Raw genomic sequence first — 24,022 nt, forward strand, 5'->3', positions numbered from 1 at the left:
TTTTTGGTTATGGTTTGGAAGTGGGTTACGTATTATTGAGTATATATAGGCGGGATAAAATTGTATAGCAGATTACGGTAAAAAGGAGAAGGTGAATACAAAGTGAAACTACTGGCAAAAACACAAAGAGAAAATAAGACGACAGGAAAGATTTCGAAATGCAACAGTGACAATAACAAACGTAATTGTTGGGTTCAAATTAATGATATTAATATAATAGAGGGAAACATTCCACGTGGGAAAAATTTATCAAAAAACAAAGATGATGTGACTTACCAAACGAAAGCACTGGCAGGTCGAAAGACACACAAACAAACACAAACATACACACAAAATTCAAGCTTTCACAACAAACTGTTGCCTCATCAGGAAAGAGGGAAGGAGAGGGAAAGACGAAAGGATGTGGGTTTTAAGCGAGAGGGTAAGGAGTCATTCCAATCCCGGGAGCGGAAAGACTTACCTTAGGGGGAAAAAAGGACGGGTATACACTCGCACACACACACATATCCATCCACTTCGTTACACTTCCATTTTTATTGTTTGGTCATCACCTCTTACTCAGTTATATGTAATTTTGCAGTCCTTTTCCTAGCTCGGGACTATTTTATGTGAACAGGTGCCGGAGTGTATCCACCTGGAAATGACACTTACTATCCTCCGTATCCGCGGCCGACTCGTCCCTACGGCACCGAGCCACCTTTCGGCCAGGAGACCGGCGCCGAAGGTGAAGGGGGAGTCAAGGAACCGACTCCCAGGCCCGGATACCCGCAATACCCCGGCCTCACCGTATCCAGCCAGCGTTTCGAGCTGCCGGTCGGCGGTAGTGGCGATCTCCGCTGCTCCCTCTCAGGTACGTCAGAGTATTATCTGTGCAGTAAATAGTATAAGTTTGCAAGCAATCAAATGTGAGCTTTACGTTGTCACTAATTTACTGTGGACCTAAAATGTCACATTTCTACATAACCTAGACCTCGGGCTCTGCTGATGTCGGCTTTGCCAACTCTCAACCAAATTGTCGCCTTTTGAACTAACTTAGACGTTTTGGCTACGATACAGTTAAGTCTGTCGTGACAGACTAAATTCTAAAAACACGTAAAGATGCAAATGAATATTGTCACTGTCTTGTTAGGTTTCTGTTTGTGCACGTGGCACATCATCGTAACATTGTGGGATGAACTTGATATTTGGTATCGGTATGTTCAACTGGTTCTTATCTTCAACTTCTGCTTGTCTCATAAATGATAGCAGATAACAGAGAATTGCAATTACATTAATATCTTCAGTTTGAGGACTGTTTTAATGCAGCTCTCCACACTAGTTTGTTGCAAGCTTCTTCCTCTCTGCATAACTTCTGCAATCTGCATCCACTTCAGTCTGCTTACTGCCTCTACAATTTTAATCCCCCACACTTCTTTCCATTACCAAATTGATAATTCTTTGATGCCCCAGAATGTGTCCTAATAGCTGATCCCTCATTTTAGCCAAGTTGTGTTACAAATATCTTCTCTTCCCAATTTTATTCAATACCTCTTCACAGTTATGTGATCTACGTAGCAAAACTTCAGCATTATTCTATAACACCACACTTCAAAAGCTTCTGTTCTTTTCTTGTCTGAATTGTTTACAATCCAGGTGTCACTTCTAAACAAGGCTTTGCTCCATGCAAACATCCTGAAACTTAAATTTATATTAATGTTCACAAATTCATCTTTTTCAGACAAGTTTTTCTTGCTGTTGTTAGTCTACATTTTATATTATCTTTACGCTGCCCACCAACAGTTACTTTTTTACCCAATAGCAAAACTCTTCTATATATTTAGTTTCTTATTTCGTACTCTAATCTCCTCAGCACCACGTAATTTAATTCAGCAGCATTTCATTACTATTGTTTTACCTCTGCTAATACTCTTCTCGTAAACTCTTCGCAAGATACTATCCGTTCCGTTCGAGTGCTCTCCCTAGTCCTCTCTCTGACAGTATTACAGTGACATCAACAAACATGAAAGTTTTTATTTTTCTGCCAGAACTTTAATTCCCTTCTCAAATTTCTTCTCAATTTGCCTTACTTGTTACAAATGGAATAACCTGAGGGATAATCAAATAGATTGTCTTGTTACCTTCTCAATCCTGCTTCCCTTTCATGACCTACAACTCAAGTAATTGCAGCCATAATTCTATGCAAATCGCGGGTAACCTTTTGCTCCGTGTATTTTATACCTGCTACTATTCAAAGAGTGTGTTCAAGTCTACTGTGTCAAAAGCCCTATCTAATCCTGCAAATGTAAGTTTGCCTTTCTTCAGTCTTATCTTCTGAGTTAAGTGGTGGGGGCAGTATTGTCTTACGTTTTTGTACATTTCACTGCGAGTCAAACTCGTTTCATTCAATACCGTTACACTTACCCGCTCCCCATTTGCAGGCCGTGACCCCCAGATCGACCGCATCTTCCTGCGCTGGATACGGCCGGACAACCGCCAGTTACCACGCAACAGCTACGAGCGCGACGGCATCCTGAGCCTGCGCAATGTGCAATACGGGGACGAGGGCGAGTACATCTGCCAGGGTGTCAGCCCCACGGGTCAGACCGTCTTCAGCGCCAGTACCTATGTCGAGCTGATCGGTGAGTTCAGTCCGAATACGTCTGACGTACGGGGTGTAACGTAAGAGCTGACTCCCCGTGCATCGAAGAAGTAAGTACACTGGTAAGCCAAAGCATTACTAGCAGTGCCCACTGCTAGACTGTGTGGTGCTGGGTGGCATTGTGGGCACATGATATAGTAAGGGAAGTACACAAGCAGGTCAGAGATAAAAGTGGAAATCATTGTTGCGACAGTATGGAGCGTAAATGGGGAAATTAGTGGCAGTGACCTCAGTGAAAGGCAGAATGTAAGTTTTGACATCATTGAGGAACTTCATTGATCGTGCTTAATACTTTAATAATAAAAAGTAGTCCATGTTGCGATAAAATACTTATTTTAAATTACAGTAACTGGTTTTGGTCTGTACGACAATCTTCAGACCGGAGGTTCCAGATCACCTTAGTAGCCGTTTCTTGGAAATGCATGTGGCAACTATTGGTACCATGGCAATCTGGACTGCTTGTTATTATTTTAAAAGGGCAGCATGTTATGACTTTGCATCTGGGATGAGTACCTCTCTAGTAATGAAACTGGTTGTCTGTTCACATACTACTGTTGTAATCATGACGTACTACTGTCGTAAGTATCTGTGGGAAGTGGTTGAAGCACAGTAAAACCGCAAAGGGGAAGCAAAATGGCAGACACTCACCTGTCATCCCAGAACGGGGGAGTTCAGAGTCTTGCGTGCACTGTGAAGCAAGATAAGAGGCAATCTGTAGCTGATCTGGTGACATAGTTTCTTGCTGATGCAGGTACAAGTGTTTCAGAGCACACCATTCAGTGCAAATTGCTGAACGTGGTGCTTGCAGCTTACACCATTATCACCAAAAGTATCTGGACACCTGGCCAAAAATGGCTTACAAGTTCGTGGCGCCCCCAATCGGTAATAATGGAATTCGGTATGGTGTTGGCCCACCCTTAGCCTTGATGACAGCTTCCACTTTCACAAGCATACATTCAATCAGGTGCTGGAAGGTTTCTTGGGGAATGGCAGCCCATTCTTCACGGAGTGCTGCACTGAGGAGAGGTATTGATGTCGGTCGGTCAGGCCTGGCATGAAGTCAGCATCCCAAAACATCCCAAAGGTGCTCTATAGGATTCAAGTCAGGACTATGTGCAGGCCAGTCCATTACAGGGATGCTATTGTCGTGTAACCACTCCACCACAGGCCGTGCATTATGAACAGGTGCTTGATCGTGTTGAAAAATGCAATCGCAATCCCAGAATAGCTCTTTAACAGTGGGAAGCAAGAAGGAGCTTAAAACATCAATGTAGGCACTGTACTGTGACAGTGCCATGCAAAACAAGGAATGCAAGCGCCCTCCATGAAAAACACGACCACACCATAAGACCACCAGCTCCGAATTTTTCTGTCGGCACTACAAGCGCTGGCAGATATCGTTCACCGGGCATTCGCCATACCTACACCCTGTCATCGGATCGCCACATTGTGTACTATGATTTGTCACTCCACACAACGTTTTTGCACTGTTCAATCGTCCAATGTTTACGCTCCTTACACCGAGCGAGGCATCATTTTGCATTTACCGGTGTGCTATCAATGACATTGCAGCAACTGTAACAATATTGGTTAATAAAGTACAAAAGACTGGTAAAATAGGTAGGAAGCTCAACATGTTCACTAAGTTAGATAAAGAAGCAGTTGCGTCCCGTGTCAAAGAGGAACTCAAAACATTTATGTCTGAGCAGCAGCAAGTAGTGGAAAAGTGGCCAAAGAAAAAAACAATTTACCATGCACTAGATGGATAATGTACATAGTTCATGCCCCTCTGTCGTGTACAGTCACTGTATAGAAACTTACAAAGAAATAGGGACTATTGGATAATAAGTGTAAAGCAAAGCATAGGCTGTAGATAAAGAATGTTGAATGAAACCTGTTAGGCTGTTAAGAGGACAATATGGAAGCTTTCAGCAACTACCATAGCAGAATATTGTCAAAAATTCTTTCCCAAAACCCAAAAAAATTCTGATCGTATGTAAAGGTTGCTATAGAGAGCAAAGTTAGTGTCAAACACTCGTGGACAAAACTGAGGCTGAAATTGAGAAAAGCAAAGCAAAAGCAGAAATGCTTACCTCCATTTTCAAATGGTCGTTTATAAAGGAAAATAGATAGGTATTGCCCCATTTAAATTCCTGCACTAGCGCAAAGATGAGTGGTACAGGATACTGGTGTATGTGGCATTGACCAACAGCTAAAACCATAAAAATTGAACAAAGCTCCAGGGCCTGACGGTACGCTATCAGCTGCTTTTTCACCATAATAAACTGTAGATACCTCAAACTAAAAACTGTCCCTTGTGGTTGGAAGAAAGAACAAGCCAAACCCATTTACAAAATGAATATCAGGAGTGATCCACAAAACAACCATCCAATGTCCGTTTGTTGTAGAATCCTGAGCTTGAACATAATGAGCTCATTCTTCCCAAAAACATCACTTGTGTGAAACACAATGCACTTTTTTTCCCATATGATGTCCTGAAAGCCATAGATCATGCAGTAAAGTAGACACAGTGTTTCGTGACTCCCATCACAAACAGTTCTACTAATCACAAACAGTTCTACTATGTACATATCTATCCAGTGCACGGTTAGTAGAAAAGTAATGTTTATTAATATCATAAGGGTATAATCGGGTATCAAACAACACTGCTGACGGGTTGAGGAATTATGCACCTCCATAGTAGAACCTTCCTTTATTCCTCATTGGCAAAACAAAACTTGCAAGAACATAAATGAATGTCTATTTTCATCATTAGTTCAGCTTCTAAGGTGGCCATTGACAATAGTTTCTCTCATTTAGGCAAGGGTTATTTGTGGACTGAAAAGTTCTTTCAGGAAAACGTTTCATGAGCTGTAGAATGCCCGTTGACAACAAGCAATTATTTTGATCAAGTTGTGACTCACTGCTGAATGAAAATAAGGTAGATTTAGCAGCTGGCGTGCTCGAGCTTTCCAACTTATCTCTATGAATGGAAAGCTGAATTTTTAATTACATCTCCATTTACATGACCATCTGTGAAACACTGGGCGAGAGAGCGTTATAAAGATCCTCAACAAACCCCAGTAGCAGACACAAAAAAAGGCACTGTGCACCACAGAGAGATTTACTGTTGAAACTTCAGCACCGTGTACATTCCAACAAGAGTTGGGGGCGAGCATATTGCTTCCTCCCACATACGTCTTGCAAAATGATCAGGATGAGAACATTATAGAAATTAGATGTCACGTGTAGCTTTACCAACTATGAGGGTTGTCCGTAAAATAAGGTTCCCGTGGCACTACAGTCCTGAAACGAGCTGTTACGGTGGATCCTGTGATCCTGTAGTGTACCTCGGTTCCCTCACTCCGAATCCCCTCCCTAGCGAGCTGCCTGCAGAGCTCAGTCTTGGCTTGGCATCCGTACGTGACGGATCTCCCCCTCGCTTAGCCCGCCAGGTGGGAGCTGTGCTCGGTGATCCATTTCCTGTCAGCAAAAAACATTGCGCCGGCAGAAATCCATTCCCAGCTATGCGAAATCTATGGAGACAAGTGTATGAGCGTACAACACGTGCGCAAATGGTGCAGAGAGTTCAAGAAAGGGTGTACTGACGTCCACAATGAGGAGTGTTCTGGACGGCCATCTGTTTCTGACGAAACAATCGTAAAAGTGGAGGCAGCGGTCCACTCAGATCGAAGAGTGACGGTTCGTGAGCTCTCCGAAATGATTCCTGATGTCAGCAAAACCCAAAACCTCTGTTAACAAGATTTTGATGAAGCATCTAGGGTATGCTAAGGTTTCTGCGAGGTGGGTGCCGAGAATGTTGACCGAAGACCACAAACGTCAACGTGTTGAAGCGGCCAAAGAATCACAGAACTCGTCCCGAGGAATACCTCGACTCCATTGTCACTGGAGACGAGACTTGGGTGCACTACTGAAAACCCGAAACCAAAGAACAGTACAAACAGTGGAAGCACCCAGAGTCGCCGAGATCGCAAAAATTCAAACGCAAAGTGTCGGCAAAGTGATGGCAACAGTGTTTTGGGACAGGAAGAGGGTATTGTTGTGAGAGTTCTTGCCTACTGGTACAACAATCAACACAGCCAGGTACTGCAAGACACTGTAAAAATTGCACTGTGCAATTCAAAACGAGAGGAGTGGTATGCTGTCCAAGGCGGTGTGTTTGCATCAGTATAACGCTCAACCGCACACTGCTAAAGCCACCAATGAGCTCATCACAAAACCTGGATGGGGTATTGTCAAACACCCACCCTACAGTGTGGACTTAGCCCCCAAGTGACTACCATCTCTTCCCTGACATGAAGAAAAGCTTTGGCGGAACGCATTTTGGCGACAGAAGAGCTGGAAGAAGCAGTTCTCAGGTATCTGCGCAGCTTGGCGGCAGATTTTTTTGACTCGGGCATTCAAAAGCTCGTACACTGCATGCAAAAATGTGCTGACCTCAGTGGCGACTATGTAGAAAAATAGGTTATAGTCTGAAATTTCCAAAAATGCACGCATTCATGAAATAAACATGTTTTACACTGTGAAAAAAAATATTGGGAACCTTATTTTATGGACACCCTTCCTCGCACGCCATTTGTGAATCGAACAGGAAATATAAGATGGTTTGTAAACTGTAAATGTAGACGTAGATAATTACCAGTCTGTTATGTGAAGCAGCATTACGTACTATTTGTACATGAGTGTCAGCTACAATTAAATTTCTTCTCTCTGTTTCCTGCTTGCTTACTGGAAAGGCAAGAAATGCCCTTTGAAGGAAAGAGGTAACATTTATTACTAGTGTTTGTGTATCTAGTGGGTTATGTAGTGCATTGCAAAACACTGAATATATGTTTTGCAGTTGAGGAGATTAAAAATATAGCTCACACTGCAAGATAATATTAATTATCAGTAATCAGTAATATGTGTTGAATGCATATCACAAACAGTAATTGTAAAAGGATGTAGATGGTAGTTTTAAGGATGTTATTTTATGTTTGCTGTCATAATTTACAGTATTAATGACACATAAGGGATACGGATTTCATGTGGGTCTTAGTGAAAATTACATTGTTACCCCCTTGTGTGTTAGAAAGCGTTGTTAAATAAGACACAATATTGCAAACATGGAAAAGTTATAATTTGTTTATTTTTTAATTGCTATGATTGTCACAAATAGGATACGGAAAAACCTCTTGTGATTGTGTGTAATACCAAAAGATGGTGATATGCAGCACTCACTGCTACAAATAGAACGGTTTATATTTTGTATCACATCCACCATCCAGAAGTATACATTAGCCCTTTGCGTGTAGTATTTCATTCACTATTGAAAAGAGGTAGCAACGAAAAATATGAGAATTAATGATCCACTGTGCAGTAGTTTGATGTTACTTAAGCAAAAGATACCAGAAATCCTAAATGCTCTGACTGTTTGTCTGATTATTACATATGTGCATATCTGATAGTTTTAAAATGATTGGAGACTAAATTGAAATAGTAGATTTTATAAATTAATATTTTTAACATTCAAAGTTCAGAGTGCTGTTTTGTTATTAGTATGTGATAAAAGTGTATTTAATCTCATGGTTTTTGAGAGGAAAATTAATTTATGAAACTTCTTTAAAAGTACAAGACATAAATTGCAAGTACTGCTTAACAGGAGAAAATTGTAGTACCAGCTTTCAGAAGTTGTATATTCCTGTCTGTCCTGTAGAGATGAGTCTGTCTCCACCTGGTGTTCATGTGATCTGCCTGTCCTTTTCCTGTCTTCCCTAACCTTTTTATTTCATCTAATTTAAATAATTTAACATAATTGTCTTAATACAAAATTATTATGTCCAGGAAGTGGTCAAGACCAGGGGTTCCAATACTTTGTGCTGACACAATACTTTGAGAGTCCTGGTACTTTGATAGAACAATTTGCTTATTTTGAAGGTTAATAAAAAATTTTAAAAATGAGAAAAACTGGTTTTTCAGTGAAAGCTTTAATTGTAAATTGTAAGAAATAACACAGAAGTCATACTGAAATTAAATAATAATAATACTGTCAAAATGGAAAAAAGTGCCGTGTTACTAACAGTTTTTCATGGAGCACTTATTCTCTTCCCGCAGAACACTAGTGTTTCATTGAACACAGTTTGAGAAATCCTGTTGCTTGACAGTAGAGTGGGAGAGGTCTGTCCAATTAGTTGTAAAGTGTTACTCTCTAATTGAATATTTTGCAAATTAGGAAATATGGCTAAGGAAATATAAACAACAGTGCAAAACTTCAATTGACTACTTTAGCATTCAGCCGAACGAGCACTGGAAGATGCAAAAGCCGACTCATTACGAAGACAGTGTTCCCGTATAGTAGGTAAGAGAGATGAAGTATTGACCGACAGAGCATTGACACCACAACACTCGGAGGAGACAGTGGGCGTGCATGAGTGAGTTGTGTGTGTGTTTGGGAGAGAGAGAGATCTACATCTGATGAAGGACATAGTGTGATAGCTGACAGTGTCTATCACTCTTCTTTCTATGTGTCTGCCCCACAGTGCCTTTCTTTGTCATGTAGCAATCTGTTCCTTTCGTATTATTAATCTCCTGTGTCAGATATGTGTTGTGCGGAACTAACTCCTGTGTTCCAATACACTGCAGAGCTGCCACGGATCCGGTTAGAGCCGGAGCACCAGGTGGTGAGGCCGGGTGACTCCGCACGCATCGAGTGCTCTGTGGTCGGCACGCCGCCCATCGACATCAGGTGGCAGGCCGTGGGTCGTGGACTGCCCCCCTCCGTCACGACGTCCGGCGGCGTTCTTCAGGTGCGTCCCGACACTTCGAAAATTTACTCGCCCGCTTTTACGCTCCTATGTAGTCCCCTTCCCGTTAATTTTTGTTCACAGACGGAATACGATTTAAAGTTATTTTGAAATTAGTTTCGAACGACACCGTCTGGGTACATTTTCGTATTTATGTGGGTTTATTAATATCATTAACTGTGAAGATCGTCGGCTGTACATTAATATTCTAATATTCGTAGACTTCATTTTACAGGGCAGCACATTCACAAAGAAAATGCAATAATCGACGCCTTGATTAAATGCACGACAAGTTTTGTAATCTAAATTACTTCGTCAGATGCATATCTGAAGAAAGAGACCAAAAACAACATTGTGCAAAGACCGTATGACAGTGGTAAAAAGTGTCAGCAAGACTGAATACTTACGTTATAGTGGCCAAGTCCTTTCTTTAAAATTTAGGAAATTTCACGAAAAGTGATAGTCGTGGATTAAAACAGGGCAACAAAACTGGAACCTGTGAACAAATGAAACTAGAGAAATGGTTATAAAAAGCACCGGGGGGAGGAAGGAGATGAAGTATAATGTATAGAGCAAATAGTGCCTTAGCTGACACAACCCCAGGACGGAACACCGACTGCCATACACGAACTGACAAGATATCAAAATGTAGGCCCTGAGGAAAGGGTCACATAAGCAGAATTGTAAATAACATCCAATAAACTTTAAAAGAAACAGTTGAGAACCAGGTGTACAAAACTCAACGTATTAGTAAAGATAGCAAGTGTCAACTTGAATAACTCCTACACATCAGTATAAAGGTGTAGAACTTTTTTTTATCACTGTGATCTTTGAACAATATTGTTTACAGTCTCTTTCTTCTTTTTATTCATGTTTGCATGTGATGGTGTAATATAAATTACAAAATCAGTCCCTGTTTGCAACAGCTGCAGCAGGTTTTATTGAACATGCAAAAGTTTGGCTGTGGATGCCTGTCCAATAGTGTCATGAGGGGAAAGCAGTTTATGGCTCGCTAAATATTTAACACATTAACTCATTTGTAAAGTAATCAGTTGTTTGAAAAGTTTTTTATAAATGGGAGTTTGATTCTTTAAAGAATTGGGGCGGCTCGGTTACCATCGATTACTGAACACTGACTGACTAAATGAACAAATTGTCTAACGTGTAACGCAGAAACTGCACTCTTTGAATGCTAGCTGCTAACTTGGAGACATACAAGTATACATAATGACTACAGGATGCAGACTGGTTGTGGAGCTTCCCACAATCCCTATTTAAAGATAGACATAGGATGGAAAATACAAAATGTTAAAATACATAACTTCTACATATTAAATACTCATGCAGGAGATAGTATACTATTCACATTAGGTAAATAATTTATTTTGATTAGTAACTAGCCCAATTGATGGATCTGCATTGTGATGCAAAGTTTTAGCATACACTGGGATTTCCAAAACACATGCAGAGAATTTTCTGGAAGCTGTAATTTCCTAATTGAAATATTTACGAGCTAAAATGCTATTCCAGAAGAGTTACACTTTTTGGAATCAAAATAATTAGGCCTGTGAGGCAACAGCACTGAAATTTTGAAAAGATTATTACTTTGAGGATCGAACTGAATCGAAAACTGTAATTTAGACTAAAAACAATTTCTGAATTACATAATTTTCAAAAAAGAGGGTTATTTTTATTGTTAAAAAAAGGCCACAATAAGGCCCGTCAACTAAGGTATATCAACAAACAATTCACATGGCTGAATTTTGAAGTGCACATTTTTCCCAATGTCCCTCTTTAAATAATGTCTTTCGGCTTAAAGATGTAATTCTTCGTCGTTTGTGAACCATTAACGCCGAATGGCGTCCGATCGGGAAAAGCGACCACTCTACTGGTTGGGAGAAGTGTGGCCGAAGTGGAGACTTTTCCCATCCGTTCATTTCTAATCAGTTTACCCTAATAAGAATTAGTTACTTCCGTACGTCACACATAATATTAAAGACTGACCTCTAAATCCATTCACGTACAAAGCTATCATCAGGCTGCAGCATCAGGTAAAATGTGTCAAGGTGCATTGTAAAGTCATATAACAACATGTGTGTCAAATGCTTGACAAGTCTTTGTGACTTATATTCTATGAGGTTTCGAGAGTGTAGCCAGATCACGTTAGCTTCTTACTGCAATGTTTCGGCTGCAACCATTCAGCCATCTTCAGGTGTCCACCAATGGACACTGCTAAAATTTGGCGCAGCGCGTTGGCAGCCATCACAGGAGCATTTTCTGTCAAAGTCCGCACCCTCTGCAAATACTGTTCCATCTGTGGCGTGCAGTTGCACGCGTAAAGATGAAACTACGTGTCCGCCCTCTGTCGGAATGTGCACTCGTGCCACTAAAAACAAATCTAAGATGTCATCATGAATAAAATGCTTTCTCTCAGAAGTAAGTTGAAAGCTGCTGTCACAATTTATAAGATCTTGTGCTAGATGTATTATTTCCACAGATTCTTTAATTACTGAATCCCAAAAGGATCTCACAAGGTGCAAGATTTTTGTGGCAGAATAATCCATTGAGTATCCTGTGGTAAAACGATGTTCAGCTGTGGCCAACTCACTGGGCTGCAAAAGGCAAGGGTGGCTCGCATATTCATCGCACCTTTCACGTATTGTGTGTATCGTCTGACCTATGTAAGCTTTGCCACACGGGGAATGAATTTCGTAAATTTTGGCCGTACACAATCCCAGATCATCCTTTACCAAACCGAGAAGAACAAAAAACCTTTGGCAGTCAAAAGGTTGCTGATGTATGGAAGGATCACCCTGGACTTGAATGGCTCCTTATCTTCATGATGTTGTGGGTGGTCAAGTTTCTTCCTCCTTTGTGCTGTATTAATCATATGTGGAGAGTAATTGTTATCTTTGAACACCAACTGTAGATGTTCTAGTTCTTTTGTAAGGCTGTCTCCAAGATAAACAGTATGTGCCCGGTGCACCAATGTTCCTGTGAATATGTGGTCTCATACGTCACAGTTATAAATTTGATTATAGTGGGCGTCAAGGGCTATATATACCCACACAGATTGGAACATTGGCAGTGTAAGAAAAAGATAGGTTGCTATTTAATGTAAACATGACACATTAAGTTACAGAAAGCGTGACTAAAAGACACTTATACAATAGCTTTTGGCCACAACCTTCATCAAAAAGGAACCACAGACAGTCATTCACCAAGCAAGCACACCTCACGCACACACGATCATCTTCTCCGGCAGATCGGACTGGCATTAATGTGTAAGTATTTTTAGTTGTGCCTGTCTACAAATTAATGTGTCATCTTTACAATAAGTAGCAATCTACCTTTTCCTTGCACTGTGTATGTTCATTGGCCCCCATTTTCTCTCCATTTGTTTCTTCCTCTTCTGCAGTGACACTATTTACAGTATGTCAACTTCGTCATATATTCAGTGTTTCATTCCTACTCTGTACCTACCGAACCTCCTGACAGTGAACTATTGTAGTATTCTTGCTGTATCTGCTACTGCTGCCACAAGAACAAATGCAATGAGTAAACAAATGCCCATTCCTTTACAGTTCCAGGGCATCACTGTCGCTGATACGGGACGCTACATCTGTTTAGCAACCAACAGATATGGACAGGCAGAAGGTGCCGCAGAAGTGATTGTCGAAGGTAAGTTTTTGCAACATGTTCTGCACTCTGTCCTGTGGAGATGCTGACAAGACGATTACCAGTCAGAATCAGTAATATTGAATTTAACCCTGGTGTTTTCTTTTTTAAACTTTTCCAGCACAAATCTACGTTACTAAATGGTTAGCTGGAGGCACAATCTCAGTTGCAGGTTGGCTTCCAGAGGCAAAAAATTTATTTTCAGTATTTCTTACAATTATTGATAGAACTCAAAAATGCTGTCATAATCTTATTTTAAAAGTTTAACAGTAACTTAAATAATACAGTTAGAAACTTTGTAAATGTCTTGAAGCAGCTTAAATTCGTCCTCACACAATACAGGGCAGGTAATGTCGATGTGGACACACACGGGCAAACCAGCCTCACGAGTGACAGCGGCCGTGTCACGTGGGATGAGCTAGTTAATGTGATTTGTGACTGCAGCACTCTCCAGCGTCAACTGTCAGCTGTATCTGGCTCCGAAAACACAGAGTGTTTATGAAAATGGATGTGTGTGAAATTCATGCATTAGCTTTATTAAAACACACATTTCTTCTCTTGTCCATATGCTAGTCATGTTGCTCTATCTGTAGTATACGTAAATAAAAACTTCAGTATCCATGAACATGTCATAGGACAAAGATAAAAAATTGTGTGTCCAGTCAGTAAGGACATCAGCTTATAATACTTCACAAAATTGGACACACTCACTCCTTTGAGAGAATGCACTTATATTTACACAACATCGAATATTGCAGAAAATATTTCTATTAATTTAATAACTCACGACCTTTTAGAAAACATGGAGATGAAAAACAAAATTTGCGTACAGCAAGAGACAAGCCCACCACACATTATTTCATAACTCGGTGCCTCTACCAACTATGCCACTTCGAACATCTATTACAAATGACCTTTTATTTTATTTTACAATATACTGGAGGCTTTAATGGCTGATTTTGTTATTAATTGACATTCAATTATAACGAAATCCTGCCAAGACCAAAGCGTTTTTGGTGAATCCTCAATGCGCCATTGCCTTAAAATGGCTGCTTTCATACCACGTGTGTTATTATATGAAAATAACTAAATATAAATATAATGGAAGGAAACATTCCACGTGGGAAAAATTATATATAAAAACAAAGATGAGGTGACTTACCGAACAAAAGCGCTGGCAGGTCGATAGACACACAAACAAACACAAACACACACACAAAATTCAAGCTTTCGCAACAAACTGTTGCCTCATCAGGAAAGAGGGAAGGAGAGGGGAAGACGAAAGGAAGTGGGTTTTAAGGGAGAGGGTAAGGAGTCATTCCAATCCCGGGAGCGGAAAGACTTACCTTAGGGGGAAAAAAGGACAGGTATACACTCGCACACACGCACATATCCATCCACACATACAGACACAAGCAGACATATTTAAAGACAAAGAGTTTGGGCAGAGATGTCAGTCGAGGCAGAAGTGTAGAGGCAAAGAAGTTGTTGAAAGACAGGTGAGGTATGAGTGGCGGCAACTTGAAATTAGCGGAGATTGAGGCCTGGCGGATGACGAGAAGAGAGGATATACTGAAGGGCAAGTTCCCATCTCCGGAGTTGGGATAGGTTGGTGTTGGTGGGAAGTATCCAGATAACCCGGACGGTGTAACACTGTGCCGAGATGTGCTGGCTGTGCACCAAGGCATGTTTAGCCACAGGGTGATCCTCATTACCAACAAACACTGTCTGCCTGTGTCCATTCATGCGAATGGACAGTTTGTTGCTGGTCATTCCCACATAGAATGCATCACAGTGTAGGCAGGTCAGTTGGTAAATCACGTGGGTGCTTTCACACGTGGCTCTGCCTCTCATCGTGTACACCTTCCGGGTTACAGGACTGGAGTAGGTGGTGGTGGGAGGGTGCATGGGACAGGTTTTGCATCGGGGGCGGTTACAAGGATAGGAGCCAGAGGGTAGGGAAGGTACGTTACAGAACGTATCTCTCCCTACGTAGATCAACACCTTCAACCCATTACATGCAGTCTCCCATCCTTCATCAAGGACACCAACCACTTCCTTGAACGCCTGGAATCCTTACCCAATCTGTTACCCCCGGAAACCATCCTTGTAACCATTGATGCCACGTCCTTATACAGAAATATTCCGCACGTCCAGGGCCTCGCTGCGATGGAGCATTTCCTTTCACGCCGATCACCTGCCACCCTACCTAAAACCTCTTTCCTCATCACCTTAGCCAGCTTCATCCTGACCCACAACTTCTTCACTTTTGAGGGCCAGACATACCAACAATTAAAGGGAACAGCCATGGGCACCAGGATGGCCCCCTCGTACGCCAACCTATTCATGGGTCGCTTAGAGGAAGCCTTCTTGGTTACCCAAGTCTGCCAACCCAAAGTTTGGTACAGATTTATTGATGACATCTTCATGATCTGGACTCACAGTGAAGAAGAACTCCAGAACTTCCTCTCCAACCTCAACTCCTTTGGTTCCATCAGTTTCACCTGGTCCTACTCCAAATCCCATGCCACTTTCCTTGACGTTGACCTCCACCTGTCCAATGGCCAACTTCACACGTCCGTCCACATCAAACCCACCAACAAGCAACAGTACCTCCATTATGACAGCTGCCACCCATTCCACATCAAACGGTCCCTTCCCTACAGCCTAGGTCTTCGTGGCAAACGAATCTGCTCCAGTCCGGAATCCCTGAATCATTACACCAACAACCTGAAAACAGCTTTCGCATCCCGCAACTACCCTCCCGACCTGGTACAGAAGCAAATAACCAGAGCCACTTCCTCGTCCCCTCAAACCCAGAATCCCCCACAGAAGAACCACAAAAGTGCCCCACTTGTGACAGGATACTTTCCGGGACTGGACCAGACTCTGAATGTGGCTCTCCAGCAGGGATACGACTTCCTCAAATCCTGCTCTGAAATGAGATCCATCCTTCATGAAATCCTCCCCACTCCGCCAAGAGTGTCTTTCCGCCGTCCACCTAACCTTCGTAACCTGTTAGTTCATCCCTATGAAATCCCCAAACCACCTTCCCTACCCTCTGGCTCCTATCCTTGTAACCGCCCCCGATGCAAAACCTGTCCCGTGCACCCTCCCACCACCACCTACTCCAGTCCTGTAACCCGGAAGGTGTACACGATCAGAGGCAGAGCCACGTGTGAAAGCACCCACGTGATTTACCAACTGACCTGCCTACACTGTGATGCATTCTATGTGGGAATGACCAGCAACAAACTGTCCATTCGCATGAATGGACACAGGCAGACAGTGTTTGTTGGTAATGAGGATCACCCTGTGGCTAAACATGCCTTGGTGCACAGCCAGCACATCTTGGCACAGTGTTACACCGTCCGGGTTATCTGGATACTTCCCACCAACACCAACCCATCCGAACTCCGGAGATGGGAACTTGCCCTTCAGTATATCCTCTCTTCTCGTCATCCGCCAGGCCTCAATCTCCGCTAATTTCAAGTTGCCGCCACTCATACCTCTCCTGTCTTTCAACAACTTCTTTGCCTCTACACTTCTGCCTCGACTGACATCTCTGCCCAAACTCTTTGTCTTTAAATATGTCTGCTTGTGTCTGTATGTGTGGATGGATATGTGCGTGTGTGCGAGTGTATACCTGTCCTTTTTTCCCCCTAAGGTAAGTCTTTCCGCTCCCGGGATTGGAATGACTCCTTACCCTCTCCCTTAAAACCCACTTCCTTTCGTCTTCCCCTCTCCTTCCCTCTTTCCTGATGAGGCAACAGTTTGTTGCGAAAGCTTGAATTTTGTGTGTGTGTTTGTGTTTGTTTGTGTGTCTATCGACCTGCCAGCGCTTTTGTTCGGTAAGTCACCTCATCTTTGTTTTTATATATAACTAAATATAAAAATTCCTTGATTGCCAGTATGACATTCCTTGTCATTTTGTTACATCAGATTGTACCGACAATGACACATTTTCGAGAGTTCGTCAATTTGCTTAGAAACAGCATATATTTGTTGGGTATAAGTTACAAACTGAAAACACAAATACAATATGGTATCTCACAATTTCTGCTTGTGATGCAGAGAGCATCTTTGCCTCTTGTTGGCTCTACCTTTCATAGCACCTTGCAGAAATATCACAGAAGTTATTTTGTGTTTTATGTGAGGTAATGGCTCCTCAACATGAAATAACAGGAAATGAAATCTCAAAAATCATACAGCTCGATGTCAGCATTAGCTAGCTCTTCCCTTGTGAGGATGGCTTAACACATGGTGTGCAACCCACACTATATTCACCCAGTATTTGTGAATGACAACATTCAGCAACTTGTGACAAACTTTCCACGTAATTTCAAACCGTTACAAAACTTTTCTTGCTGAAATGCCCCACAAAACAATGAAAAGAAAAAAAAATTATGCTCACTACATTTTTGTCTCTTCACGCAGTAAAACTGCATAATCAGGTGTGACATTTTAATTTGTTACTTGTTTACTCCTGATTCTATTCAAAACCCATTTTGCTGAGAGTATCCTCATACACCACTGCAAAATTACATACAACACCCAGTTCAGGAGATAGGACATCATAAGCATTAAGATGCATCAAAAACTAGCTTTCACTTAAAACAGAACACAAATTATCCAGACTGTGTTCATCCAGTGTTTGATAATGAGAGCACTTTGTGATTTATGACAAACTTTAAACATAATTTCAAACCATCTCCAAAATTTTTCTTGCTTGTACGCTTAACATCAAATTTAACACGTTAACTCATTTGCAATGTAAACAGATGTTCGAAGCTGTTTTATACGTGGGGGTTCGATTCTTTAAAGAATTAGGTTTTTAACATTTTAAAGTACTTACATCTCTTTGGATCTTCCAGACTACGAGTCGCGCCCACCAGTAACTTCCCCGGTCCAGCGCGACCAGACGGCAAACGTGGGCAGCCGCGTAGAGCTGCAGTGCCGGGTGTCGCAGATTGCGGACAGGGGAGCCTCGTACAGCTGGACGCGCTACGACCGTCGCCCACTGCCGCCCACGTCGACGCGCAGAGGGGACACCCTGGTGCTCAACGACGTCCGGCCCGAGGACTCGGGTCGCTACGTGTGCACCGTGACCGAGGCCTACCCCGGCAACCGCCAGTTCTCCGAGTACATCGACCTGCGTGTCGAGCGTGAGTGACGTGCCTCGCCGCCTAGTAGAGTCCTCCCTCACCCTAATAGCTGTTCGTTTGTGAGTGGGCGAGCTCTCGTTTCGGCACCTGTAAGTCCAGTGATGGCTCCTGTCTACTCCCTCGGTCACTTACGTATGCACTTTGTCCACTTAGCTATTAACACTGCATCACAGTGTCGAACTGGCCAATGTCCGGGATGTGGGAGTTGCCTAGTGGTGTTCACAGGTTCGCTGCTTAAGTATTACATTGTCAGCAGCCTGCTGCAAGTTAGTGTATAGTAACTGCACAGTCACTGTGAATGAGATGTTGCACATCTACGTTTGCAACTCTGAGCCACAAGCCGTCTCATAATGTTCCATCTGCAAGTGCTGTTGTGGACAGTCAGTAAACCCTGTGTGAGCTCTACTTCTCTAATGTTTTCACTGTATTGATTTCTTTGCACGTATGTGAAAGGAAGTGATACGTTGCGTGGCACTTCCCAGAATGTACACTCTCATAGTTTTACAGTAAATCTCTTTGCAACCCCGATGCCTCTTTCGTAGTGGCAGTACTTGAGAATGGGTCCCCTTGGTAGGTGATACACCCCAAAATTCTTCCAGTAACCTGTAGGCAGCCATTCACCTTCCCTACATGCTCATCCCATTATGTGACATTTTGCAACATTATACTTAGTTATTTAACCAGTATGAGTGACAAGGGGAGGGTCCTCAGGTGTGGGATCAGCTTTATGAAACCATCTGTATGGCAGTGCAGGTACTGAGTACAGCCATTCACCTAATGGATGCCCTTTTGAAAGTAATCTCAGAAAAGAATTTTGTTTGATGCACTGGAGCCTTAAAAATAGCAATGTTATTGAGATCGTTGGTGTAGCTTAGTGGTTAAGATACATTCCCAATGTGCTGAAGATTGTAGGTTGGAATCTTGTCAGGCGCTTGTAAATTTTTGTTTTTAAACATTTATTCAAATTACTTTAATCATTATTTTTCATGTAAGTAATTGGTTTAAATGTAATTTTTTAAATTTCTAATCCTTTGCCCTGTCAGTTTAATCATCAAATTAATTTTTTTATTTTATATATATATATATAATATTTTTCTCTGCTGGAAATATCACTTTGCCACGAAGAAAAATGATCCTAATCCTACTCCTAATGATCCAACTCCCCAAAACACTATCCAAATTGAATCCTGCCTGGAACAGTTCCGTACTCCGTCACAGCGGGAAACACCTCCTCTTCCTCAAAATCACCCTCTTCAAACCTTCCAGGAATTTCTCACTTCCAGCCTTGCCTATCAATTCTTCTTAAAAAACCTTAATCCTACTCCCAACATCACCATTGCTGAAGCCCAGGCTATCCGTGATCTGAAGGCTGACCGATCCATCGTCATTCTTCCAGCGGACAAGGGTTCCACGACCGTGGTACTTGATCGTCGGGAGTATGTGGCTGAGGGACTGCGTCAGCTTTCAGCCAACACTACATACAAAGTTTGCCAAGGTAATCCCATTCCTGATGTCCAGGCGAAGCTTCAAGGAATCCTCAGAACCTTAGGCCTCCTACAAAACCTTTCACCTGACTCCATCAACCTCCTGACCCCACCGACACCCTGCACCCCTACCTTCTACCTTCTTCCTAAAATTCACAAACTCAATCATCCCGGCCGCCCCATTGTAGCTGGTTACCAAGCCCCCACAGAATGTATCTCTGCCTATGTAGATCAACACCTTCGACCCATTACATGCAGTCGCCCATCCTTCATCAAAGGCACCATCCACTTTCTCGAACGCCTGGAATCCTTACACAATCTGTTACCCTCGGAAACCATCCTTGTAACCATTGATGCCACTTCCTTATAGACAAATATTCCGCACGTCCAGGGCCTCGCTGCGATGGAGCACTTACTTTCACGCTGATTACCTGCCACCCTACCTAAAACCTCTTTCCTCATTACCTTAGCCAGCTTCATCCTGACCCACAACTTCTTCACTTTCGAAGGCCAGACATACCAACAATTAAAGGGAACAGCCACGGGTACCAGGATGGCCCCCTCGTACGCCAACCTATTTATGGGTCGCTTAGAGGAAGCCTTCTTGGTTACCCAGGCCTGCCAACCCAAAGTTTGGTGCAGATTTATTGATGACATCTTCATGATCTGGACTCACAGTGAAGAAGAACTCCAGAATTTCCTCTCCAACCTCAACTCCTTTGGTTCCATCAGTTTCACCTGGTCCTACTCCAAATCCCATGCCACTTTCCTTGACGTTGACCTCCATCTGTCCAATGGCCAGCTTCACACGTCCGTCCACATCAAACCCACCAACAAGCAACAGTACCTCCATTATGACAGCTGCCACCCATTCCACATCAAACGGTCCATTCCCTACAGCCTAGGTCTTCGTGGCAAACGAATCTGCTCCAGTCCGGAATCCCTGAACCATTACACCGACAACCTGAAAACAGCTTTCGCATCCCGCAACTACCCTCTCGACCTTGTACAGAAGCAAATAACCAGAGCCACTACCTCATCCCCTCAAACTCAGAACTTCCCACAGAAGAACCCCAAAAGTGCCCCACTTGTGACAGGATACTTTCTGGGACTGTATCAGACTCTGAATGTGGCTCTCCAGCAGGGATACGACTTCCTCAAGTCCTGCCCTGAAATGAGATCCATCCTTCACGAAATCCTCCCCACTCCACCAAGAGTGTCTTTCCGCCGTCCACCTAACCTTCGTAACCTCTTGGTTCATCCCTATGAAATCCCCAAACCACCTCCCCTACCCTCTGGCTCCTACCCTTGTAACTACCCCTGGTGGAAAACCTGTCCCATGCACCCTCCCACCACCACCTACTCCAGTCCTGTAACCCGGAAGGTGTACACGATCAAAGGCAGATCCACGTGTGAAAGCACCCACGTGATTTACCAACTGACCTGCCTACACTGTGAAGCTTTCTATGTGGGAATGACCAGCAACAAACTGTCCATTCGCACGAATGGACACAGGCAGACAGTGTTTGTCGGTAATGAGGATCACCCTGTGACTAAACTGGCTAAACATGCCTTGGTGCACGGCCAGCACATCTTGGCACAGTGTTACACCGTCCGGGTTATCTGGATACTTCCCACTAACACCAACCTGTCAGAACTCCGGAGATGGGAACTTGCCCTTCAGCATATCCTTTCTTCTCGCTATCCGCCAGGCCTCAATCTCCGCTAATTTCTAATTTCAATTTGCCGCCGCTCATACCTCACCTGTCTTTCAACTTCATCTTTGCCTCTGTACATCCGCCCCGACTGACATCTCTGCCCAAAAAATGCCCAAACTCTTTGCCTTTACAAATGTCTGCTTGTGTCTGTGTATGTGTGGATGGATATGTGTGTGTGTGCGAGTGTATACCTGTCCTTTTTTCCCCCTAAGGTAAGTCTTTCCGCTCCCGGGATTGGAATGACTCCTTACCCTCTCCCTTAAAACCCATATCCTTTTGTCTTTCCTTCTCCTTCCCTCTTTCCTGACGAGGCAACCATTGGTTGCGAAAGCTAGAATTTTGTGTGTATGTTTGTGTTTGTTTGTGTGTCTATCGACCTGCCAGCGCTTTTGTTTGGTAAGTTTCATCATCTTTCTTTTTAGATATATTTTTCCCACGTGGAATGTTTCCCTCTATTTTTTATATATATATATATAAAAAAACAAAGATGAGGTGACTTACCGAACAAAAGCGCTGGCAGGTCGATAGACACACAAACAAACACAAACATACACACAAAATTCAAGCTTTCGCAACAAACTGTTGCCTCATCAGGAAAGAGGGAAGGAGAGGGGAAGACGAAAGGAAGTGGGTTTTAAAGGAGAGGGTAAGGAGTCATTCCAATCCCGGGAGCGGAAAGACTTACCATAGGGGGAAAGAAGGACAGGTATACACTCGCACACACACACATATCCATCCACACATACAGACACAAGCAGGCATATTTAAAGACAAAGAGTTTCCTTCCATTATATATATATATCCCAAAATCTACTTTGACCAAAATTATCTTACTACAAGTGATAAATTTAAAATATTTATTTGGGTTTCAATAACGCAGATAAAGTTTTAAACGAAAGAATGGATTACAAATAAAACATGGATCAAAATATAAAATGATAACTGTGGAAGAAATTAAATCTAAATTAATACAAAGAAATAATGAAAACTACATGGACAGTTTCCAAATGGAAAATTGAATCATACGGAGAAAAAATGCGAGCAAATAAAAAATTAATAGATTGACACTGCAAAGGATTAGAAATAAAAAAATGTATTTAACCCAATTAATTGAATAAAAATAAATTAAGTCAATTCCATAAATATTTACAAATATAAATTAAAAGTGTCTGATAGGATAAGAACACACAAACTTCAGTGTATCTAGAATATATCTTAATCATTACTATACACCACTGCTTTGAACTACACGCTTGTTGTTATTGCTACAGTGCATCATACAATTTTTTGTTGTCAGTTACTCGCTAACGAGGGCCCAAACGGTGAATGGTTGCAGTGTGTGATACTTGGGACTTTAACCTAGATCAACTCTCTGCCCCTGAGAAACTCTCTTTGTGACTCGAGCAACAAATTGTTAATATTGTCATTTGCAATGACTCACACTCTTATCCGTACGTAAAGTGAGTTGCCACTTCTTGCACCATATATAAATTGTGCCAGTTGCCCCGAATTGACCTGAGGTCAGTCCGAGACGACGGTTTCCCGTGCACGACAGTGTCATCCGTTAACAGTCTCAGATTGGTGACCATCTGTAGCTGATAAAAATTCACTCTTCTTCTGGTGAAGTTGAGCTGTTACTGAGATTGATACCAATGTGATCTGTGCAACAGCTGAGAGCTTGCCCACTCTGTGTTGCTTTAGAAGTGCATAAGAAGTGAAGTTAGCTAATACTAGTGCATCTCTGCTGAGGGTTGTTTTTGCATTTTTGAATGAGAACTAATAGGTAAAACAGTTTCTTAAACAGAATGTAAAAATACTTAAATGCTGATGCCATGGTGTAGGCATTAAAATATTTAATACAAAGTGTGTGAGATTTTTAATCTATCCCTAAGCCACTTCTCATGTAAGTATTGGAGCACTGGGTAATGCTAACTTAAGGCAAACTTTCTTTTCTTACCTAATTTGACCTTTCACTGTATCACTTTCTGACATTTTGTTTACATTTCCTTTCTTAGGTGTCTTACTTTTTTCCTCTTTTCACTAATCATAACACGTAACTTCTTACATACACATACTAGTTTCTAAAAACAGTGCTATTACATGATGTCTTAGTTGCCTGTAAACGTTTCCTTACATAAAGTAGCTCTCACAGTGCTCCATTTTATCTTAAAACAAAAGTAACAAGTATTATACACTCAGTGATTTGGTTCATGCAGTAACAGGACAGGTTTTACATTGTTCACCAGTATTGGCCACCACTGACCATAATCAGAACTAGGAAGAAAAAAGAAAAGAATATTTGTTTTAGTTTGTCAACTCTGTATGTACGAGGCAAAAGTAAAATACACACTCTTTTCTTTCTCATTTCTAGTTCTGATGTTTCCCACTGGTAGTTGATACCAATGGACGATATAAAACATTTTCTGTGATTGTGTCAAATTGAATATTGAGTGTGTAATTAGGTCACTAACTTATTGTCTGTATTCTCTGACGTGGGTTCACGTGGCTGACCAAAACCGTTTCCTTGTTGGAACTG

At 42.2% G+C, this 24,022-nt stretch overlaps 1 protein-coding gene across 1 annotated transcript in view; it reads left to right on the top strand.

Moving 5' to 3' along the window:
* The window catches only part of LOC124553582 (basement membrane-specific heparan sulfate proteoglycan core protein), a 799,417-nt gene that overhangs the window by 695,204 nt on the left and 80,191 nt on the right, over positions 1-24,022 (top strand). The window contains exons 60-64 of the mRNA XM_047127431.1: positions 617-850; positions 2,418-2,618; positions 9,281-9,444; positions 13,026-13,122; positions 17,994-18,284. Of these exons, the coding sequence (XP_046983387.1) occupies positions 617-850; positions 2,418-2,618; positions 9,281-9,444; positions 13,026-13,122; positions 17,994-18,284 (987 nt within the window). The remainder of the gene's footprint in view (positions 1-616; positions 851-2,417; positions 2,619-9,280; positions 9,445-13,025; positions 13,123-17,993; positions 18,285-24,022) is intronic.

The sequence above is a fragment of the Schistocerca americana genome, chromosome 11, assembly GCF_021461395.2.
Source record: "Schistocerca americana isolate TAMUIC-IGC-003095 chromosome 11, iqSchAmer2.1, whole genome shotgun sequence".
NCBI classification, from domain to species: Eukaryota; Metazoa; Arthropoda; class Insecta; order Orthoptera; family Acrididae; genus Schistocerca; species Schistocerca americana.